Source organism: Amia ocellicauda, chromosome 7 (assembly GCF_036373705.1).
Source record: "Amia ocellicauda isolate fAmiCal2 chromosome 7, fAmiCal2.hap1, whole genome shotgun sequence".
NCBI classification, from domain to species: Eukaryota; Metazoa; Chordata; class Actinopteri; order Amiiformes; family Amiidae; genus Amia; species Amia ocellicauda.
Window position 1 is genome coordinate 652,576 of NC_089856.1, and position 16,693 is coordinate 669,268.

General features: G+C 50.2%; 2 protein-coding genes across 2 annotated transcripts; one reads left to right on the forward strand and one right to left on the reverse strand.

The window, feature by feature from the left end:
- Window positions 1-37: 37 nt before the first annotated feature.
- yju2b (YJU2 splicing factor homolog B) lies at window positions 38-4,656 on the forward strand. The gene is made up of 10 exons (XM_066707749.1): window positions 38-135; window positions 497-572; window positions 727-780; window positions 1,355-1,437; window positions 1,569-1,624; window positions 1,703-1,763; window positions 1,841-1,983; window positions 2,123-2,295; window positions 2,398-2,536; window positions 4,043-4,656. Exons 2-10 carry the CDS (start codon window positions 570-572, stop codon window positions 4,480-4,482), a joined length of 1,152 nt encoding a protein of 383 aa, XP_066563846.1. The 5' UTR covers window positions 38-135; window positions 497-569; the 3' UTR covers window positions 4,483-4,656.
- Window positions 4,657-6,519: 1,863 nt separating this feature from the next.
- Window positions 6,520-12,173, reverse strand: LOC136753405 (E3 ubiquitin-protein ligase RNF220-like). Its single transcript, XM_066709479.1, has 10 exons — window positions 11,891-12,173; window positions 9,842-9,959; window positions 9,583-9,712; window positions 8,580-8,622; window positions 8,425-8,471; window positions 7,840-7,933; window positions 7,577-7,730; window positions 7,344-7,443; window positions 7,085-7,159; window positions 6,520-6,999 (listed from the first exon to the last, which is right to left on the reverse strand). The coding sequence occupies exons 1-10, from the start codon at window positions 12,171-12,173 to the stop codon at window positions 6,928-6,930; spliced, it is 1,116 nt and encodes a 371-aa protein (XP_066565576.1). The 3' UTR covers window positions 6,520-6,927.
- Window positions 12,174-16,693: the final 4,520 nt, after the last annotated feature.

Sequence of the window (16,693 nt, forward strand, 5' to 3'; positions counted from 1 at the left end):
TGTGTTTACACGGAAGTGCGTCCCTGATCACATGTCGGGGTCTTAAAGGTCCCTGTTCCAGCGTCGTACGTGATACGTCACCAGCACGCAGTGTTTACTAGTCCCGGCCGCGGCGTGAACACAGACGAGTCAAAGGTAATGTCGCCAATGTGTGCGGCGTGTTTGCACAGGAGGCGTCGCTGATATTGTTATAGCCGCTGAAATCTCACAAACACGGGGGTTACAGACTATAAACAGCAGGGAGACAGTGAACCGGGCTGTTCGTGCTGGCTTGGTTTGTGTTTGGGTCCTGGTCTGGTCATGGCAAATGTCAGCACGGCAGCGTTTTCGAGTCCATTTTGTCTCAGGGTTGAAATTCGCATCTGTTGAGTACATTGGAGCATGCGCAGTCGGTGCTTCAACCCCTGCTGTGCTATATTGCGTGTTGCCATTTTCCTGCCCTCAGCCATCGGGATCAGCCTTGTGTTGCACTGAATTCTATGTACTGTTTTCTCAGGCCTGTGTTAAGTCTCCAGTGGACCCCCCAGTATTGAGGTGACAGTCACTGACCGCCCACCCTCCTACACAAGATGGTGAGTGCCCCCCACTCCTCACTCCTCACTCCTCACTCCTCACTCTGCCCATCTCTCGCTCCCTGTCACCCTATCTCTGCCCTCCTCGTCTCTCGCTGCTGTGTGGTTTTCCTGTGATCGATTTGTTGATTTTGATTTTCTTTCCTTCTTTCAGGGGGAACGTAAAGGAGTGAATAAGTACTACCCCCCCGACTTCGACCCGGCAAAGGTGAGTGAGGGATGGAGGCGAAGAGGAATAGATGGATGTGTGTTTGTCTGTCTGTGTATGTCTGATTGTCTTTTAGTCTGTCTATCTCTGTGTCCAAGTGTTTGACTGTCTTTGTCCACAGTCTGTCATTTTCTTGGAGTGAGTGTCAAAAATCAATACATTTTTATTTGTATAGCGCCCTTCGCAGGGTAGCCACAGAGCGCTTTACAGACTGGTAAACATACAACAAACGTACAGCAAAATAAAATGTATAAATACAATAAAATAAAATATAGACCTATAAACATTTTACATGATCTAGAATAAAGTGAGTGAACATTTAAGTAAATAAACCATTTAGGCACGGAGGAGAGAAACTAAAAAACTCCTATGGATGGCATGTAGGAGAAAATGAATCTCTGGGGGTCCACGGCTTAGGGCTCAGGCCTAATGGTTGTCTCTTAGTGTCTGTCTGTCTCTCTTTGTGTCTCTCTTAGTGTCTTTCTGTCTCACTCTCTTTATGAGTATCTGTGTGTCTGTCTGTCTCTCTGGCTGTCTCTCTCTCTCTCTGAGTGTCTGTGTGTCTGTCCTGCAGCATGGCTCCCTCAATGGCTACCGGAACAGCCACCCTCTGCGGGAGAGAGCGCGCAAGCTGTCCCAGGGCATCCTCATCATCCGGTGAGTCTCCGCACTGCCCCCTGCACATGGCACCTTTTCACACTGCAGCATTCAACAATAACTGCTGCTGGACACTGACTGCTTTAGCACAGTGCTGTCCACTCTGTAACACTGTGCTTGTCCGTCCGCAGGTTTGAGATGCCCTACAACATCTGGTGCGATGGCTGCAAGAACCATATTGGAATGGGTACGAGCCTGTCAGCCTCCCTCTCGTGTGAGTGTGAGTGTGAGTGTGGGTGTGTTATTAATCCTCTCTGTTCCACAGGGGTGCGATACAATGCAGAGAAGAAGAAGGTGGGAAACTATTACACCACACCAATATACAGGTGAGAGACTGACCACTAACCCCTGACCCCTGGCCCCTTACGAGCTGGTGTGACCCTGTCCTCCCTCTGTCCCTCAGGTTCCGGATGAAGTGCCACCTGTGTGTGAACTACATCGAGATGCAGACGGACCCGGCGACCTGCGACTATGTCATCGTGAGTGGAGCGCAGCGCAAGGAGGAGCGCTGGGACCCCGAGGACAACGAGCAGATCCTCACCACGGGTACGCTGTCCCAGTGTCCATGTGTCTTCCTGTCTTTCTGTCTCCGATTCTGTCTCTTGTCTGTCTCCGATACTGTCCATCTGTCTTTCTGTCTCTGATACTCACCCCTGGTACTCTGTCCGTCTCCCTCCCCGCCCAGAGCGCAGCGAGAAGGAGAAGTTGGAGACGGACCCTATGTTCAAGCTGGACCATGGCGGGCGGGACCAGGAGAAGCACCGTGCTGCCCTGCCTTCCCTCTCGCAGCTGCAGGAGCATCAGGAGGCCTGGAGGGACGACTTCCGGGTCAACAGCGCCCTCCGCAGGAAGTTCCGGGTCAGTGGGCAGGCTGAGTGTCTGTGTTTGTGTCTGTATTACTGTACCGAAAGACAAAGCCTCCCTCTCTCTCTTTTTTTCCTCCCTCTCCCTCTCTCTCAGGATGAGAAGAAGGCGCAGGCGGAGGAGGAGGCGAGGGACGATGCCGTTCGCAGGAGAGCTGGTCTGTCCATCCCTCTGGTCCCCGAGTCTGTGGACGACAAAAAGCTGGCCTCCCTGCTGACACTGACCAGCCCGGACTGTGAGTGTGGACGACTGAAGACCTCCTCCCCCTCCCCCCCTCTCTTTACATTATTACTGACCAAAAAGGACAAATGTTTTTACAATTTAGTCCCACAGGCCGGTGTCTCACTCTGTGCAGGGGACACACACTGGGCTGCTGTGATGGCTGTCGCTGCTCCTCTCCCAGCAGGACGGGGAGTGTGCAGCTCTCGGGAGCACACTGAGCTCAGGGGGTTTGCATTGTGAAGTGTATAAAGCAGGTCTCTGTTCTGTGCGTGCTGAAGTCAGGACAGCAGGACGTGCGCTCTGTGTTCAGCTCCCCCATCACACTGGCTGCACAGCCGCCCTGCTCTGGACACCCAGGGGTTTCTGTAGCGGCCCTTTCGATAGCGAGGCTGTGGTCGCAGAGCCTGTAGTTAGTCAGATTTTGTCTCTCTTTTATACTTTAGATTTTTAAGTATTCAGCCAATTTAATGTTTCTATTCAGGGCCGGGAGCATTCCAGTTTGTTTTGTAACTGTAATTCGTGTCTCCACTGTTTTGTGTATTTATTTTTTTCATGCATGTCGATTTTCCCAATTGTCGTTTTGTGTCCTGGGGCTCTGTGTGCCTCAGAGCCAGCAGGCCCAGGGGGTCCGTTTCTGGGGAGAGCTGGGTGCTCAGTGGAGCCTCGTTCTGGCAGGACTGGGACTCGGCTGTGTTTAGGTGCAGCCAGAGCTCGGCTGCTCTTGTTTGTGCGGCTGTGTGCCGAGGGAAGAGCCCCAGTGCCGCTCTGCAGGTGGTGTGGGGGTGTTTCAGTGCACCTGTCACATGTGTTTAATACATTCTAGGTGGAATATTTCTGTGGGGCTTTTGTCCCGATTTTTATTATTGAAGTTCAAGACGGGACCCCGCACTTCGCCCCCATATAGCAGGTTTGGTTGGGTGGTGGAGTTGAAATAGTTATTGGTATTGTTGTTTTCCCCAATCTTGTCTTTATGTCTTTTATTGTGTTCATAGCCAGGCTGAAGCTCCCTGACGCACCGATGCTCAGGCCCAGGTAGTTGTATCTGCTGCAGTGCTCTAATACAGTGCTGCCCAGACTGAAGCGGTCCCTGTGTCCCTGAGATCTATCTGTTCTCTGGAAAACCATGACCCTGGTCTTGTCCAGATTGACTGCCAGCGCCCAGGACTGCCAGTGCTGCTCTAGCAGGGCCGGCTCTGCTGCAGCCCCTGTTCAGTTGGCAACAGCAGCACCAGGTTCTCTGTAGAGCAGGAACGTGATCTCTGTCTCGAGAGCAAGGCTGGGGCGTCAGACCCTCGACACTGGCAGCTCACTGCTGTAGATGTTGAGCAGTGTTGGGCTCAGACTGCAGCCCTGCCTCACTGCCCGCCCTGACTGAAGAACTCTGACCTTGAGTTGCCAATCTTCACTGTGCATTTGTTTTCAGAATACATAGCTTTGATGATGTCAAACTTTACCCCCAACACCACTCTGTAGAAGTTTATAAAATAATCCCTCACCCTCTCTCCCTCCCTCCCTCCAGCCTATGATCAGAGGCAGCACAGTAAGCGCCGTGAGATCGTGTCTCGCTCCTGGTTCCAGGCCAGCTCCATCCAATCGCCGGCCTCCACCACGCTGCGGCGCCTGGGCCTGAACCTGGGGGCCAAGGGTGGAGCGGGGCGCGCTCCGGGAGCCACCCTCGTATCCAGCAGCCCCCCCGCCCCCCTGATGCTCATCCGCAGGAAGTCGGAGCCCGGAGGGGGGGGCAGCCTGTGCGGGGACGTCCGGCGGAGGAGGAGGTCAGAGCCGGGGGCGGCCGAGGGCAGCGACACTGAAGGTGCACAGACTGAGACTGAGGCACAGTCAGCCGTAGACCAGAGAGCAGAGGACTGTGGGATAGCGGAGGACCAGCAGGACCGCTCCAGCACTGTGACGTCTCTGGTGGCTGATTACAGTGACTCCAGCTCTGAGTCTGAGCACTGAGTGTGTGTGTGAGAGAGAGAGAGAGAGAGAGAGAGAGAAGGATGTGTGCTAGACAGAGAAAGTGTGTTTGTGTGGGGCTTGGGGTGTGTGTGGCTGTGTGCGTCTCTCTACATATTCATGTATAGTTCTTGTAAATATGTTCTCATTAACAAATAAAATGCAGCTGATCGGGCAGTCGGTGTGGGGTCAGTTCTGTGTGTCTGCATCTCTTACACAGATGTACACATTGTTTTGAGCAGCGAGTCGATTTATGCGCCAGAAACCCGCCATCGATGTGCGGCTGCGCAGATGTGTGTGTGGACCGTTTGGGTGCCAGAAAAGAAGAACAAAATATCTTTAAGGATTGAGATGCAACCAAGTTATACTGTCGTAAAAAAAGACCAAGAATGTGTCTAACCTGGCGCAAAAAAAAAAAAAAGATGAAAAGCAAGCACAAGAGAGGTGTTGTGATATGATTTGGTTTGCTTCGTTCATATTGCTGTGCAGTAATTTGCCTGCATTCTGGCTAAAGTAACCGTTTTAATGACGATGACAGTAAATGTGCAGATTAAGCAGCTGGCTCTCTGGCTGTGTGGGGTTTATTCTCATTATTTTAACTGGACAGTCCCAGTTCACCTGGCCTACCTCCACACACTGTTTTATTATAACAGCGGCTGTATTTGCATCCAGAGCGAGTTTGACCTTGAACAGGGTCTGCAAGTGGTTTGTTCAACCCTTTTCTTTATTTGTTTGCTTCAGTATAACTCTATGCTATAACAAGGCTACCTAGTTCTGCAGCATCAAGTTACCTAATTAGCTAGTAGGTAAAAATCAGCAACTGGATTTGGCAATTGTAGCTTGGTGTAGATAAACGTATTTAAACCTGCAAAGGGTGTAATGCATAAGAACATAAGACAGTGTCCAGTCGAGAGGAGGCCATTCGCCCCATCGTGCTCGTTTGGTGTCCATTAATAACTAAGTGATCAAGGATCATATCCAGTCTGTTTTTGAATGTTCCCAAATTGTCTCTTCAGCCACATCGCTGGGGAGTTTGTTCAGATTGTGACGCCTCTCTGTGTGAAGAAGTGTCTCCTGTTTTCTGTCTCGAATGCCTTGAAGCCCAATTTCCATTTGTGTCCCGGGTGCGTGTGTCCCTGCTGATCTGGAAAAGCTCCTCTGGTTTGATGTGGTCGATGCCTTTCATGATTTTGAAGACTTGGATCAAGTCCCCACGTAGTCTCCTCTGTTCCAGGGTGAAAAGGTTCAGGTCCTCAGTCTCTCAGTAGGACTTTCCCTTCAGACCTGGAATAAGTCTGGTTGCTCTCCTCTGAACTGCCTCTAGAGCAGCGATATCTTTCTTGAAGTGTGGAGCCCAGAACTGTCCACAGTATCCAGATGAGCTCTAACTAATACATTGTACAGTCTGAACAGTCTAGGGTTGAGCCAGGGAAAAAAATTGTAAAACACTAAACGTGTGTCATGGTAAAAATGGGATCAGGAAATGCATGTCTGATTTATTATTTCACAAAATAATTAATTTATGCTAATGAACAGGTAGATAATTACTGTGATGTGAGAACTAGTACAGATAGACCTAGTAATAAAATATGCTGTTGCTGCTGACAGGTCCCTCTTTAGTCTTTACATTGTATGTTTGTTCGTACATATGTGTGCTTACACGATGGGCTTAAGCCTGTGTTAGTTTGATGTTGTGCCAAGTGGGCTACAGTGAGGGGGGCCCAAATCAAATCCTGCTTAGGGCCCAAAAGGCTAGAAACGGCCCTGGCTGTGAGTCAGGGACAGCGTGTGGCCTAGTGGCTCCGCTGCCAGAGTGAACTGTTCTGTGGGGCCCTGTGACTTTGTGACAGACAGCAGCACCCTGGGGAACACAACGCAATGCACAACAGCCCACAACACGACACACAGCATACAGCACACAACACGGCAGCACAGCGCGCATCACACAACACACAGTGCAGCACAGCACGCAACATGACACACAGTGCAACACAGCGCACAACACAGCACACAACACACAGCAAACTACAAACTGCACATTTGTATTTATTACCATTTTAAAGAGGTTGCATTACAGATTAATTCTGAAAAGCCAGTGAGCCAGAACAGATGTCTGTGTGTCTGTCTGGGTCAGTCTTCCTGTCCATCTGTGTGTTTCACTCGTTCTTGTCTCTCTCATTCTTTCTTTGTCTGCCTGTCCGAGTCCCTGTCTATGTCCCCATGTGTCTTCCTGTCTCTGTCTGTCTGTCCGTCCCTGAGATGCAGCTCTGCAGTGACACAGTTCCAGCACCAGAGGGCGCAGCTGAGCCGAGGTGAACTGCACTGTGTGTGAGAGAGAGAGGGTCTGGTGTGATCAGTCAGGCAGGGGTGTGTGGTTTCAGTCAGCTGCATGTCTAGAGGACAGGGGTGAGTGGTCACAGGGCACAGGAAGTCTGTACAGGTGAGCGGTCATAGGAAGACGCGGCGCAGGTCTCCAGGGGAGGTGATAGTGCTGCACTGAGGACACAGCTTCTTTGAACCCTGAGCCAGAGAGAGACAAGCTGTCAGCATAGAGACAGTAACGGTACAGTAGGTGCTGCAGGAACGGTTCAGTACTTAGTCTCACCAGAGAGCGCAGCCAGCAGTCCTCACAGTGGATGTGCCAGCACTGGATAGAGGCCACGGGCACAGAGTACATGTCCTGAGAGAGAGAGAGAGACAGTCACATACTGACACACAGCAATACAGCCTCACACTGACACACACCACTACAGTCACACACACACTGACACACAACACTACAGCCTCACACTGACACACAACACCAAGTGATCTGCACACAAACACTAATCACACTAAGACCCTGCTGTCCCCCCCCCCCTCACCAGGCACACGTGGCAGCGCTGTGTCTGTCTCTGCTGCAGTCTGACCGTCAGCTGGGTGATCTGGGCCCTCAGCGCCTCGGCCGTCTCCCCCTCACTGTGCCTGAGAAAGACAACTACACACATTAACACACACACAGACTCAGAGAGAGAGATACAGACAGACACACAGTGAGAGAGAGAGACAGACAGACTGTTAAAAACTCATGGACTGTAAGTAATGCCCACAGACGCACCCTGCTCTCCCATTGGCTGTGTCCGCCTTCCGTCGTTTACTGGGGTCTGCCTCCTGGCAGGGGTCCGCAGGGTACAGCGAGTCCTCCGGGTCGGAGTCCAGCCCGTCCAACTCACTGTCCAGAGTGTCCCCACGGAGAGGGGCGTCCAGGTGGCCTGAGGGAGGGGAGGCTTAATACACCGCACTGTTGTGTTGTGTTTGTGTACTGTGTCATGTACTTGTGTTGTGTGGTTTAGTGCTGTGTACGTGTGGTGTGTTGTTTACCTGTATTGTGTGTCAGGGGGGCGGGGCTGCGGTACCCCAGGTCCACACTGTCGTCCTCTGAATCCGTCTGTCTGAGCGCCTTCCCTGCGGACTCCTGTAACACAGGCCAGCGCTGGTCAGTCAGTGCCAATCCGCCACCGATGACCAATCACCCTCCCCGGACATTGCACTCCAGAGCCCAACCAAAACCCAACCCTACTGTCAGCCTTCAAGAACTCACGGTCTGGGGAGGGGTGTGTTGGTGTGTGGTGTGTGTTGTTGTGTGCTGCGGTGTGTGCTGATGTGATTGCTGTGTGTTTTTGTCTTTTCTTTTTGTTTGTTTATTTCAAATGAAGTGGGTTGTGGGTTCAGTCCCAGGGGTCTCTGCTGCTGTACCCCTGAGTGAGGCACTGTACCCAGAATGCACCAGTACAAACCCAGCTGTATAGATGGGCCATTGGGTGGAAAAATAATGTGATATAGTGCCCTGGATAAGAGCTCTGCTAATGAATATAATAATCATAAGAGAAGAATGACGCATCGACATGCACCAGTCACCACTGTGGGGATCAATAGCCCAGCGATCAGTTATTGATCAGTGTGTACCTGCTCGTCGTCCGAGATCTTCAGCCTCTTAAACCTCCCGGCGCGCACTGCAACACAACCACAACGGCCACAATCAATAACCAATAATTATCACCCTTCACACTGATCCATGATCAATAATCAATAATAACAGCGATGCTGCTGCTGTCTCTCACCACCCAGCCGCCCTTCTCGGTTTGTCTTCACTTGGAGGAATATCTGGGAGAGAGAGAGAGAGAGTTAATACAGACACTGACTACGAGACTAACTGACTTTATACTACAGTTAATTAACACTGACTGACTGGACACTACAGTACATTAACACTGACTGACTGACTGGACACTACAGCACATTAACACTGACTGACTGGACACTACAGCACATTAACACTGACTGACTGGACACTACAGCACATTAACACTGACTGACTGACTGGACACTACAGCACATTAACACTGACTGACTGACTGGACACTACAGTACATTAACACTGACTGACTGACTGGACACTACAGTACATTAACACTGACTGACTGGACACTACAGCACATTAACACTGACTGACTGACTGGACACTACAGCACATTAACACTGACTGACTGGACACTACAGCACATTAACACTGACTGACTGGACACTACAGCACATTAACACTGACTGACTGACTGGACACTACAGCACATTAACACTGACTGACTGACTGGACACTACAGTACATTAACACTGACTGACTGACTGGACACTACAGTACATTAACACTGACTGACTGACTGGACACTACAGTACATTAACACTGACTGACTGGACACTACAGTACATTAACACTGACTGACTGGACACTACAGCACATTAACACTGACTAACTGGACACTACAGCACATTAACACTGACTGACTGACTGGACACTACAGCACATTAACACTGACTGGACACTACAGCACATTAACACTGACTGACTGGACACTACAGCACATTAACACTGACTGGACACTACAGCACATTAACACTGACTGACTGACTGGACACTACAGCACATTAACACTGACTGGACACTACAGCACATTAACACTGACTGACTGGACACTACAGCACATTAACACTGACTGACTGGACACTACAGCACATTAACACTGACTGATTTGAGAACAGGACCGTGGGGGGACGGTGTGGACCCACCTGCTGTCTGTCCATTTTCTGCTCCTCGTCTCCAGAGTGGGGTGACCCCAGGGGCACCTCACTGCCCCCGCACTGGGACAGGGAAGGATCACAATACTGGGGTTCTGGGATGGGCTCCAACTGACAGCCGCTGGAGAGATGGACACACAGACACGGTTTAGCCATCAATAAGTGAAGTGATTAACACCCCTTTGTCCACAAAGTCAATCAGTAATATCTCTGTATTGGTCGTGTTGAGAGTCTGAGACCCCCCCGGTACCTGTCGTTGAGTGTGCTCAGTCGCTGGATCTCGCAGTGCAGGTGGTCCCGCAGCTCGGCTCGGGCGAGGGCGGCCTGGCACAGCGGGCAGCGCAGGGAGAGCGGGTCACCACACCTGTCTGACACACGCACACGCACACAGACACACCAAATAATTAGTCACAGTGTATCTGTATGAATGAAACACAAACACAGACAGACTCACACTCACTTAATAACACACACACACACACACACACACAGCTGCCCCCCAGCCTCCCCTCGCAGGGTCGTATGAGGTCAAAGTACTGATACTGCATCAGATTAGACACACTGACTCCCTCCCTCCCTCCCTCTCCCTGTCTGTGAAATTCTGAACCACATTAGAATTAGACACACTCAGTGCACCCCTCTCTCTCTCACAGACTGACAGGGCTGCCGTGGTTATCAGGCACCACCAGGGGGCAGCAGTCAGACACGCCGGCTCTGATAGTCAATGAGAGCCTCACTTTGGAGTGTGTCTGTCCTGCCCGGCTCTAGCGCATGGACAAAGATCAAGACACTCACACGATTACAGCATGATTACACTGACACACATACACATCAACACACTCACATCAACCCACACTCACACACTCACACTGTGGGGATTTACTTCCAATGATGTAGTGGACAGGGCAGCATGGGTAAGATAAATAAGCCACACAAATACAGAATTACACACTCACACACACTCACACACACTCACACAGCCCACCCAGGCTGTGGATGTGTCTCAGTCGGTCACTCTGTTCTTGTCATGTTAATGACACACAGACCCCCCGGAGACCCTATTCACTGGGGGCCGGCTATTGTCACACCACCTGCACCGGGGGGTAGAGAGGCATGTGAAAGCAAGGAAGGAAGATAAGAGACAGAGAGGAATCACCCCTCTCTCACCCCCCCCTCTCCACTGTGTCCAGCTCTGCCAACTCTCTCCTTCTCTCTCCTTCTCCTTCTCTCTCTCTCTCTCTCTCTCTCCTCCCTATGACCCAGTCTGTCTCTTCGGAGCTTCAGAAGAAAAAATAAGATTCCCTCTTCCACTCCTTCACTCTCTCCATCCCTCCCCCCTCTTTCTTATCTCTCTTTCCCTCTCCTCTCCCTCTTTCCACTTTCTCCCTCTCTATCTCTCCCTCACCCCCTCTCCCTCTCTCTCTCCCTCCTGCTGTTCCTGACAAATTGAATAATTATGCAGAACAGATTGATGCTCCTTTTCAGCCTGACCTCCTCACCCCCCCACACAGACAAAGCCGCACACACTGACTCACGCACTCACACTCTGCACCACAATAGGGGGCTTCCTGCACTGACCCCTCCATAGCTCCCATTAACACATCGACACCCCCACCCCCCAGGACACACACACTGCACAATACACACTGACTCTGACACAGTGCTGCACACAGAGACGGAGCACTGTGGCTGGACTGGACTGTGCTGGCCAGGAATATGCAATGTAAAATACTCAACCCAATAAACAGGAATATGCTATAATATGTCACATTGACCGTTTTGGATTTAATTTTAAATGCATTGGACCTTTTTTGTTTGTTTTTTATTTTTACTTTTTTAATTGTTTCTTTACTTTGTCCAATGCATTTTCAGTTATTTTCAATGTATTTGACTTTTATGTTGGTGAGCAGTTTTTGCTTTTATCACATTTGTTTTGTTGTTTTGGGCACGTTTATTTTGAAGTTAATTGTTTTGTTCTTTGTTAAAATCACAGATTTTAATTTTTTTTAAGTGATTTTAAGGATTGATTTTTAAAGATTTTAATCATAAGTATTAAAAAATTGAATTGTTTTTATTTAATGTAAATGTAAAATACTATACCAAATAAACAGTATAATATGTCACAGTGCGCAGCTGTGTATTACCGTGTGTCGCAGTGTGCATTACAGTGTGTCGCAGTGTGCAGCTGTGTGTTGCAATGTGTCGCAGTGCATAGCTGTGTGTCGCAGTGTGCAGCTGTGTGTTTCAGTGTGTGGCTGTGTGTGGCAATGTGCAGTGTTTACATGTGTGCATTGCTCACCTCTCCGGCCCCCCACAGGCTCTGTGCAGTGGGGGCTGGGCGTCCGCTGCCCCCTCGTCATCCCCGCCAGCAGCCCCTCCATCCCTCTCTCATCCCTCTGCCTCCTCCCCTGCTCCCTCCCCATCTCACTCACCACCGCAGCCCTGTGGATGGGGGGCGGCTCGGCGGGGAGGGGCAGGGGAGACGGCGGGGAGGAGTGCGCTGGCGGCGGTGGGGGGGCGTGTCTCTTGTTGCTCACAGCTGCAGCCAGGGCGGCGACATACGCACTGGAGAATCTCTCCATCTCCTGCGAGAACGAGAGAGAGGGGTGCGGGTGGGGGAAGGGCGGCAGGCCAGGGTACCCCCCCAGAGCAGGGTGCCGGTATCCCGGGGGGCCTGAGGGGAACGGCAGGAAGTCTCGGGGTCCCGGGTGGGAGTGGGGGTACAACGGGGGCCCCAGTGTGTACGATGCCCCGCCCCCCCCTCTGAGGAAGGCAAGGGGGCTCTCTGCTGGGAACGGGGGGCGGGGGGGCGGCGGCTGCCTGGGGGGGGGCGGAGGCTGTTTGGGGGAAGGACTGCGGGATGGGCAGGACAGAGAGGCCAGCTTCTCCATGGCTGCACTACACAACCCAGCGCCACACAACGCTACACAAACACAACACTACGCAAAACTCCACAATCGGCAAACTCAGTGTTGGGCTGGCAATACGTCTCTCCCTCTCTCTCTCTCTCTCTCTCCCTCTCTCTCTCTCTCAAGAAGCTCTTTCCTCTCTCAGGTTTTCCTAAAAAAAAGAAAATACAGACCATTACTGACACACTGACACAATGACTGACACACTAACACACTGCCTGACACACTGACACACTGACTGATACACTAACTGACACATTGAAACACTGACTGCCTGACACAATGACTGACTAACTGACTGACACACTGACACTGACACACACACTGACTGATAAACAGACACTCTGACACACTGACTGATAAACAGACACACGGACACACTGACTGACATTGACTAACTGACAAACTGACTGACACACTGACTGCCTGACACAATGACACTGACACACTGACTGACTGACTTACTGACACATTGACTAACTGACACACTGAGTGACTGACTGACACACTGAATGACTGACACACTGTTGCTCTTCTACTCATTCTGTTCATTTGCAAATATTGACTATTTTCTCTGTCACAGTCTCTCTCAATCTCAGTTCACTTCTCACAACTTAATTCTTAGCAATTTTATCTTCTCCTTCCCTCTCTCTCTCTCTATCTCTCTCTCTCTCCCTCCCTCTCTATCCTTCCCTCCCTCTCTCTCTTTGTAAAAACAGAAACAGAAATCCTCACGCACTTATCCAGGGCAGTGCAGTCTCAGTCCACTCCTCCCTCTCTCCTCTCTCCTCTCTCTGTCTCTTCAGAAGATTATTCCTCTCCAGTCCCTCTATGTGTCTCTCTATCAGTCTGCTTCACTCAGTCTCTCTCTGTCTCTCTGTCTCCCTGTTAACTGCCTCTCCCTCTCTCTCTCTCTCTCTCTCTCTCTCTCGCTCTATCTTTCTCTGGTCTTTAGTGGGGGGCAGTAATCTCCTGTTTTAACCCCCCCACCTCCCCTCCCTCCCTCCCTCTCTCATGCAAAGTGGGCCCGTTACAGAGGTGACAAAGATGGAATGAGAGAGGAGAGGGAGAGGGAGGAGGAGAGAGGCAGTTAACAGCCGTCCTCCAACTTTACTGCACCCCCTACCCTTCCCCCTCTCTCATCTCTTTCTCTCCCTCTTTCTTTCCCTCTCTTCCTCCCTCTGCCCTTCACAGCATCTCAGCCCTCTGTGTCTCATCTCTGCTCATCTCTGTCCCGCCTTTCCCTGTCCCTGTAACTGACTGCTGCTCTCTCTCTATCTCTCTCTCCTTCCTCTTTCTCAATTTTCTTTAAATTCAATTCAAATTAACTTTATTGGCATGGCGTTCTGGTTTTCAGCCACAGAAATGTTCGAAACAACAACAACAAAATACACACAATCATAACACAAAAAAACATCCATAGTTTTGAATAACCCCCCCTCCATTCAACAGTAACAGGCAGATAGCAGACAGGCTGTGGCAGGCAGGGCGTCACACACTGTCCCTCAGGTCGGAGCAGGCGAATTTAGCACACTATGTATTTAACAGCTAAAACTGCAGCCCACTCTGCATTAACCTCCCTCTCTCTCTCAAATTCAAATTCAAATTCAAATTCAAAAAGAGCTTTATTGGCATGACAAGGTTACACCCATTTTGCCAAAGCAAGTACAGGGGGCTCCACTTGCAAAACTTAGAACAGTGCAATTTCTTTCTTCCTCCCTCCCTCCCTCCCTGGTTGCTGTGCACAGTACAGGTGATGTGTCTGCAGAGTGGAGAAATGGAGCCCCCTTTTGGTGAGAGCAGGCAGTGCAGATTAGAGTGTATATATATTTAATATTTGTTTATGTGTTATTTGGTTGGTTGATTGTTTAATTGTGTGTATGTGTGTATATATGTGTATGTATGTATTTATTATACAACTGTATACAGCAGTATACTGTGGTTTATACTACACTGTAATGTGCAGTGCAATACAGTGTGCAGTGTCAGTGCAGTGTATAGTTTCAGTGCAATACAATGTGCAGTGCAGTGCAGTGCAGTGAGCAGTATGCAGTGTGTAGTGTCAGTGCAGTATGTAGTGTGCAGTGTGTAATGTGTAGTGTTTAGTATCAGTGCAGTGTGCAGTGTGCAGTGTGTAGTATCAGTGCAGTGTGTAATGTGTAGTGTGTATTGTGCAGTGTGTAGTATGTAGTGTGCAGTGTGCAGTGTACAGTGTGTAGTGTACACAGGCAGGAGCAGTAGTGTGCAGTGTGCAGTGTGCAGTGTGTAGTGTGTAGTATCAGTGCAGTGTGTAATGTGTAGTGTGTATTGTGCAGTGTGTAGTATGTAGTGTGCAGTGTACAGTGTGCAGTGTACAGTGTGTAGTGTACACAGGCAGGAGCAGTAGCGTGCAGTGTGCAGTGTGTAGTGTACACAGGCAGGAGCAGTAGTGCACAGTGTGCAGTGTGTAGTATACGGTGTGTAGTGTGTAGTATACAGTGTGTAGTGTGCAGTGTGTAGTGTACACAGGCAGGAGCAGCAGTGTGTAGTATACAGTGTGTAGTGTGTAGTATACAGTGTGTAGTGTGCAGTGTGTAGTGTACACAGGCAGGAGCAGTAGTGTGCAGTGTGTAGTGTGTAGTATACAGTGTGCAGTGTGTAGTGTACACAGGCAGGAGCAGGAGCAGTAGTGTGCAGTGTGTAGTGTACACAGGCAGGAGCAGCAGTGTGTAGTATACAGTGTGTACTGTGTAGTGTGTAGTATACAGTGTGTAGTGTGCAGTGTGCAGTGTGTAGTGTGCAGTGTGCAGTGTACAGTGTGCAGTGTACAGTGTGTAGTGTACACAGACAGGAGCAGTAGCGTGCAGTGTGCAGTGTGTAGTGTACAGTGTGCAGTGTACAGTGTGTAGTGTGCAGTGTGCAGTGTGTAGTGTGCAGTGTGCAGTGTACAGTGTGCAGTGTACAGTGTGTAGTGTACACAGGCAGGAGCAGTAGCGTGCAGTGTACAGTGTGTAGTGTTCACAGACAGGAGCAGTAGCGTGCAGTGTACAGTGTGTAGTGTTCACAGACAGGAGCAGTAGCGTGCAGTGTACAGTGTGTAGTGTTCACAGACAGGAGCAGTAGCGTGTTCGGCAGCAGCTGGAACTTTACGCCGCAGTCAGAGGGGGGGGCTGGAATCCCCGTTGCCATGGCGCTGCGGTGTTTGTTAGACAGTGTGAGTCAGAGCCAGTGAGTCACGGTCAGGGGAACTCACAGCATGTACCGCAAACACACACACACACGCTTCATATTACAGCTGCCGTTGTCATTATTACTGTTGTTATAATTACTATGATTATTATTGTGATTACCCTGTTATCTGTGGAGACTTCCGTAGTGACATTATCAGAGCACAGTGTGTAGTAAATACAGGCAACACAGGAGCTCTGATACTGTAAGGCACACACACAGATACACACACACACACACACACCACTCAGTCACAGTGTGTTGGGGTTATGGGGAATAATTACTTAACAAAAATACTACCTGCTCCAGACAGAGTAGGTTAATTACATGCTACACCATAACTACACCTTCATTACATTCATTATAGTGTAAGAATAATTACCACAGATGGAAAGAGAGGGAGAGAGAGAGAGAGGGAGGGGGTGGGATGGGGATGAAGGCAGGAGGTTCAGCTTCAGCTTGGCGTTCATATGACACCCTGGGAACAGAGATACTACAATGTAAGTGAGCCAGTGTGTGTGTGTGTGTGCGTGTGCGTGTGCGTGTGCATTCACACTGACGCACACGGAGACATGGACACACTGTAGATGGAGAGACAGTGACAGAGAGACACAGACACAGAGACAGAGAGAGAAAGAGAGAAAGAGACAAAGACAGAGAGACGATAAAGCTGTTTATTTTTGAATGTGACTGGAGAGAGGCACACAAAGTGAGGGAGCAAGAGAGCAAGGGCGGAGGGAGGGAGCCGCAGTGACGTGCTGTGGTCTCTCGCTCTTCCTGTTTCAGACTCAGATAGCGCCGCCACAGTGTTTGTGTGTCCCGCTGCCATGGACACGCCATCTCTGACAACACGGCAAAAACAGAGAGAGAGAGCAAGAGAGCAAGAGAGAGAGAGAGAGAGAGTGAAAGAGAGAGAGGGAGAGAGAGACGGAGGACTGAGATTCACTACAGTAGTCTTCACTGGACTGGACTCTATTGTATTGCAC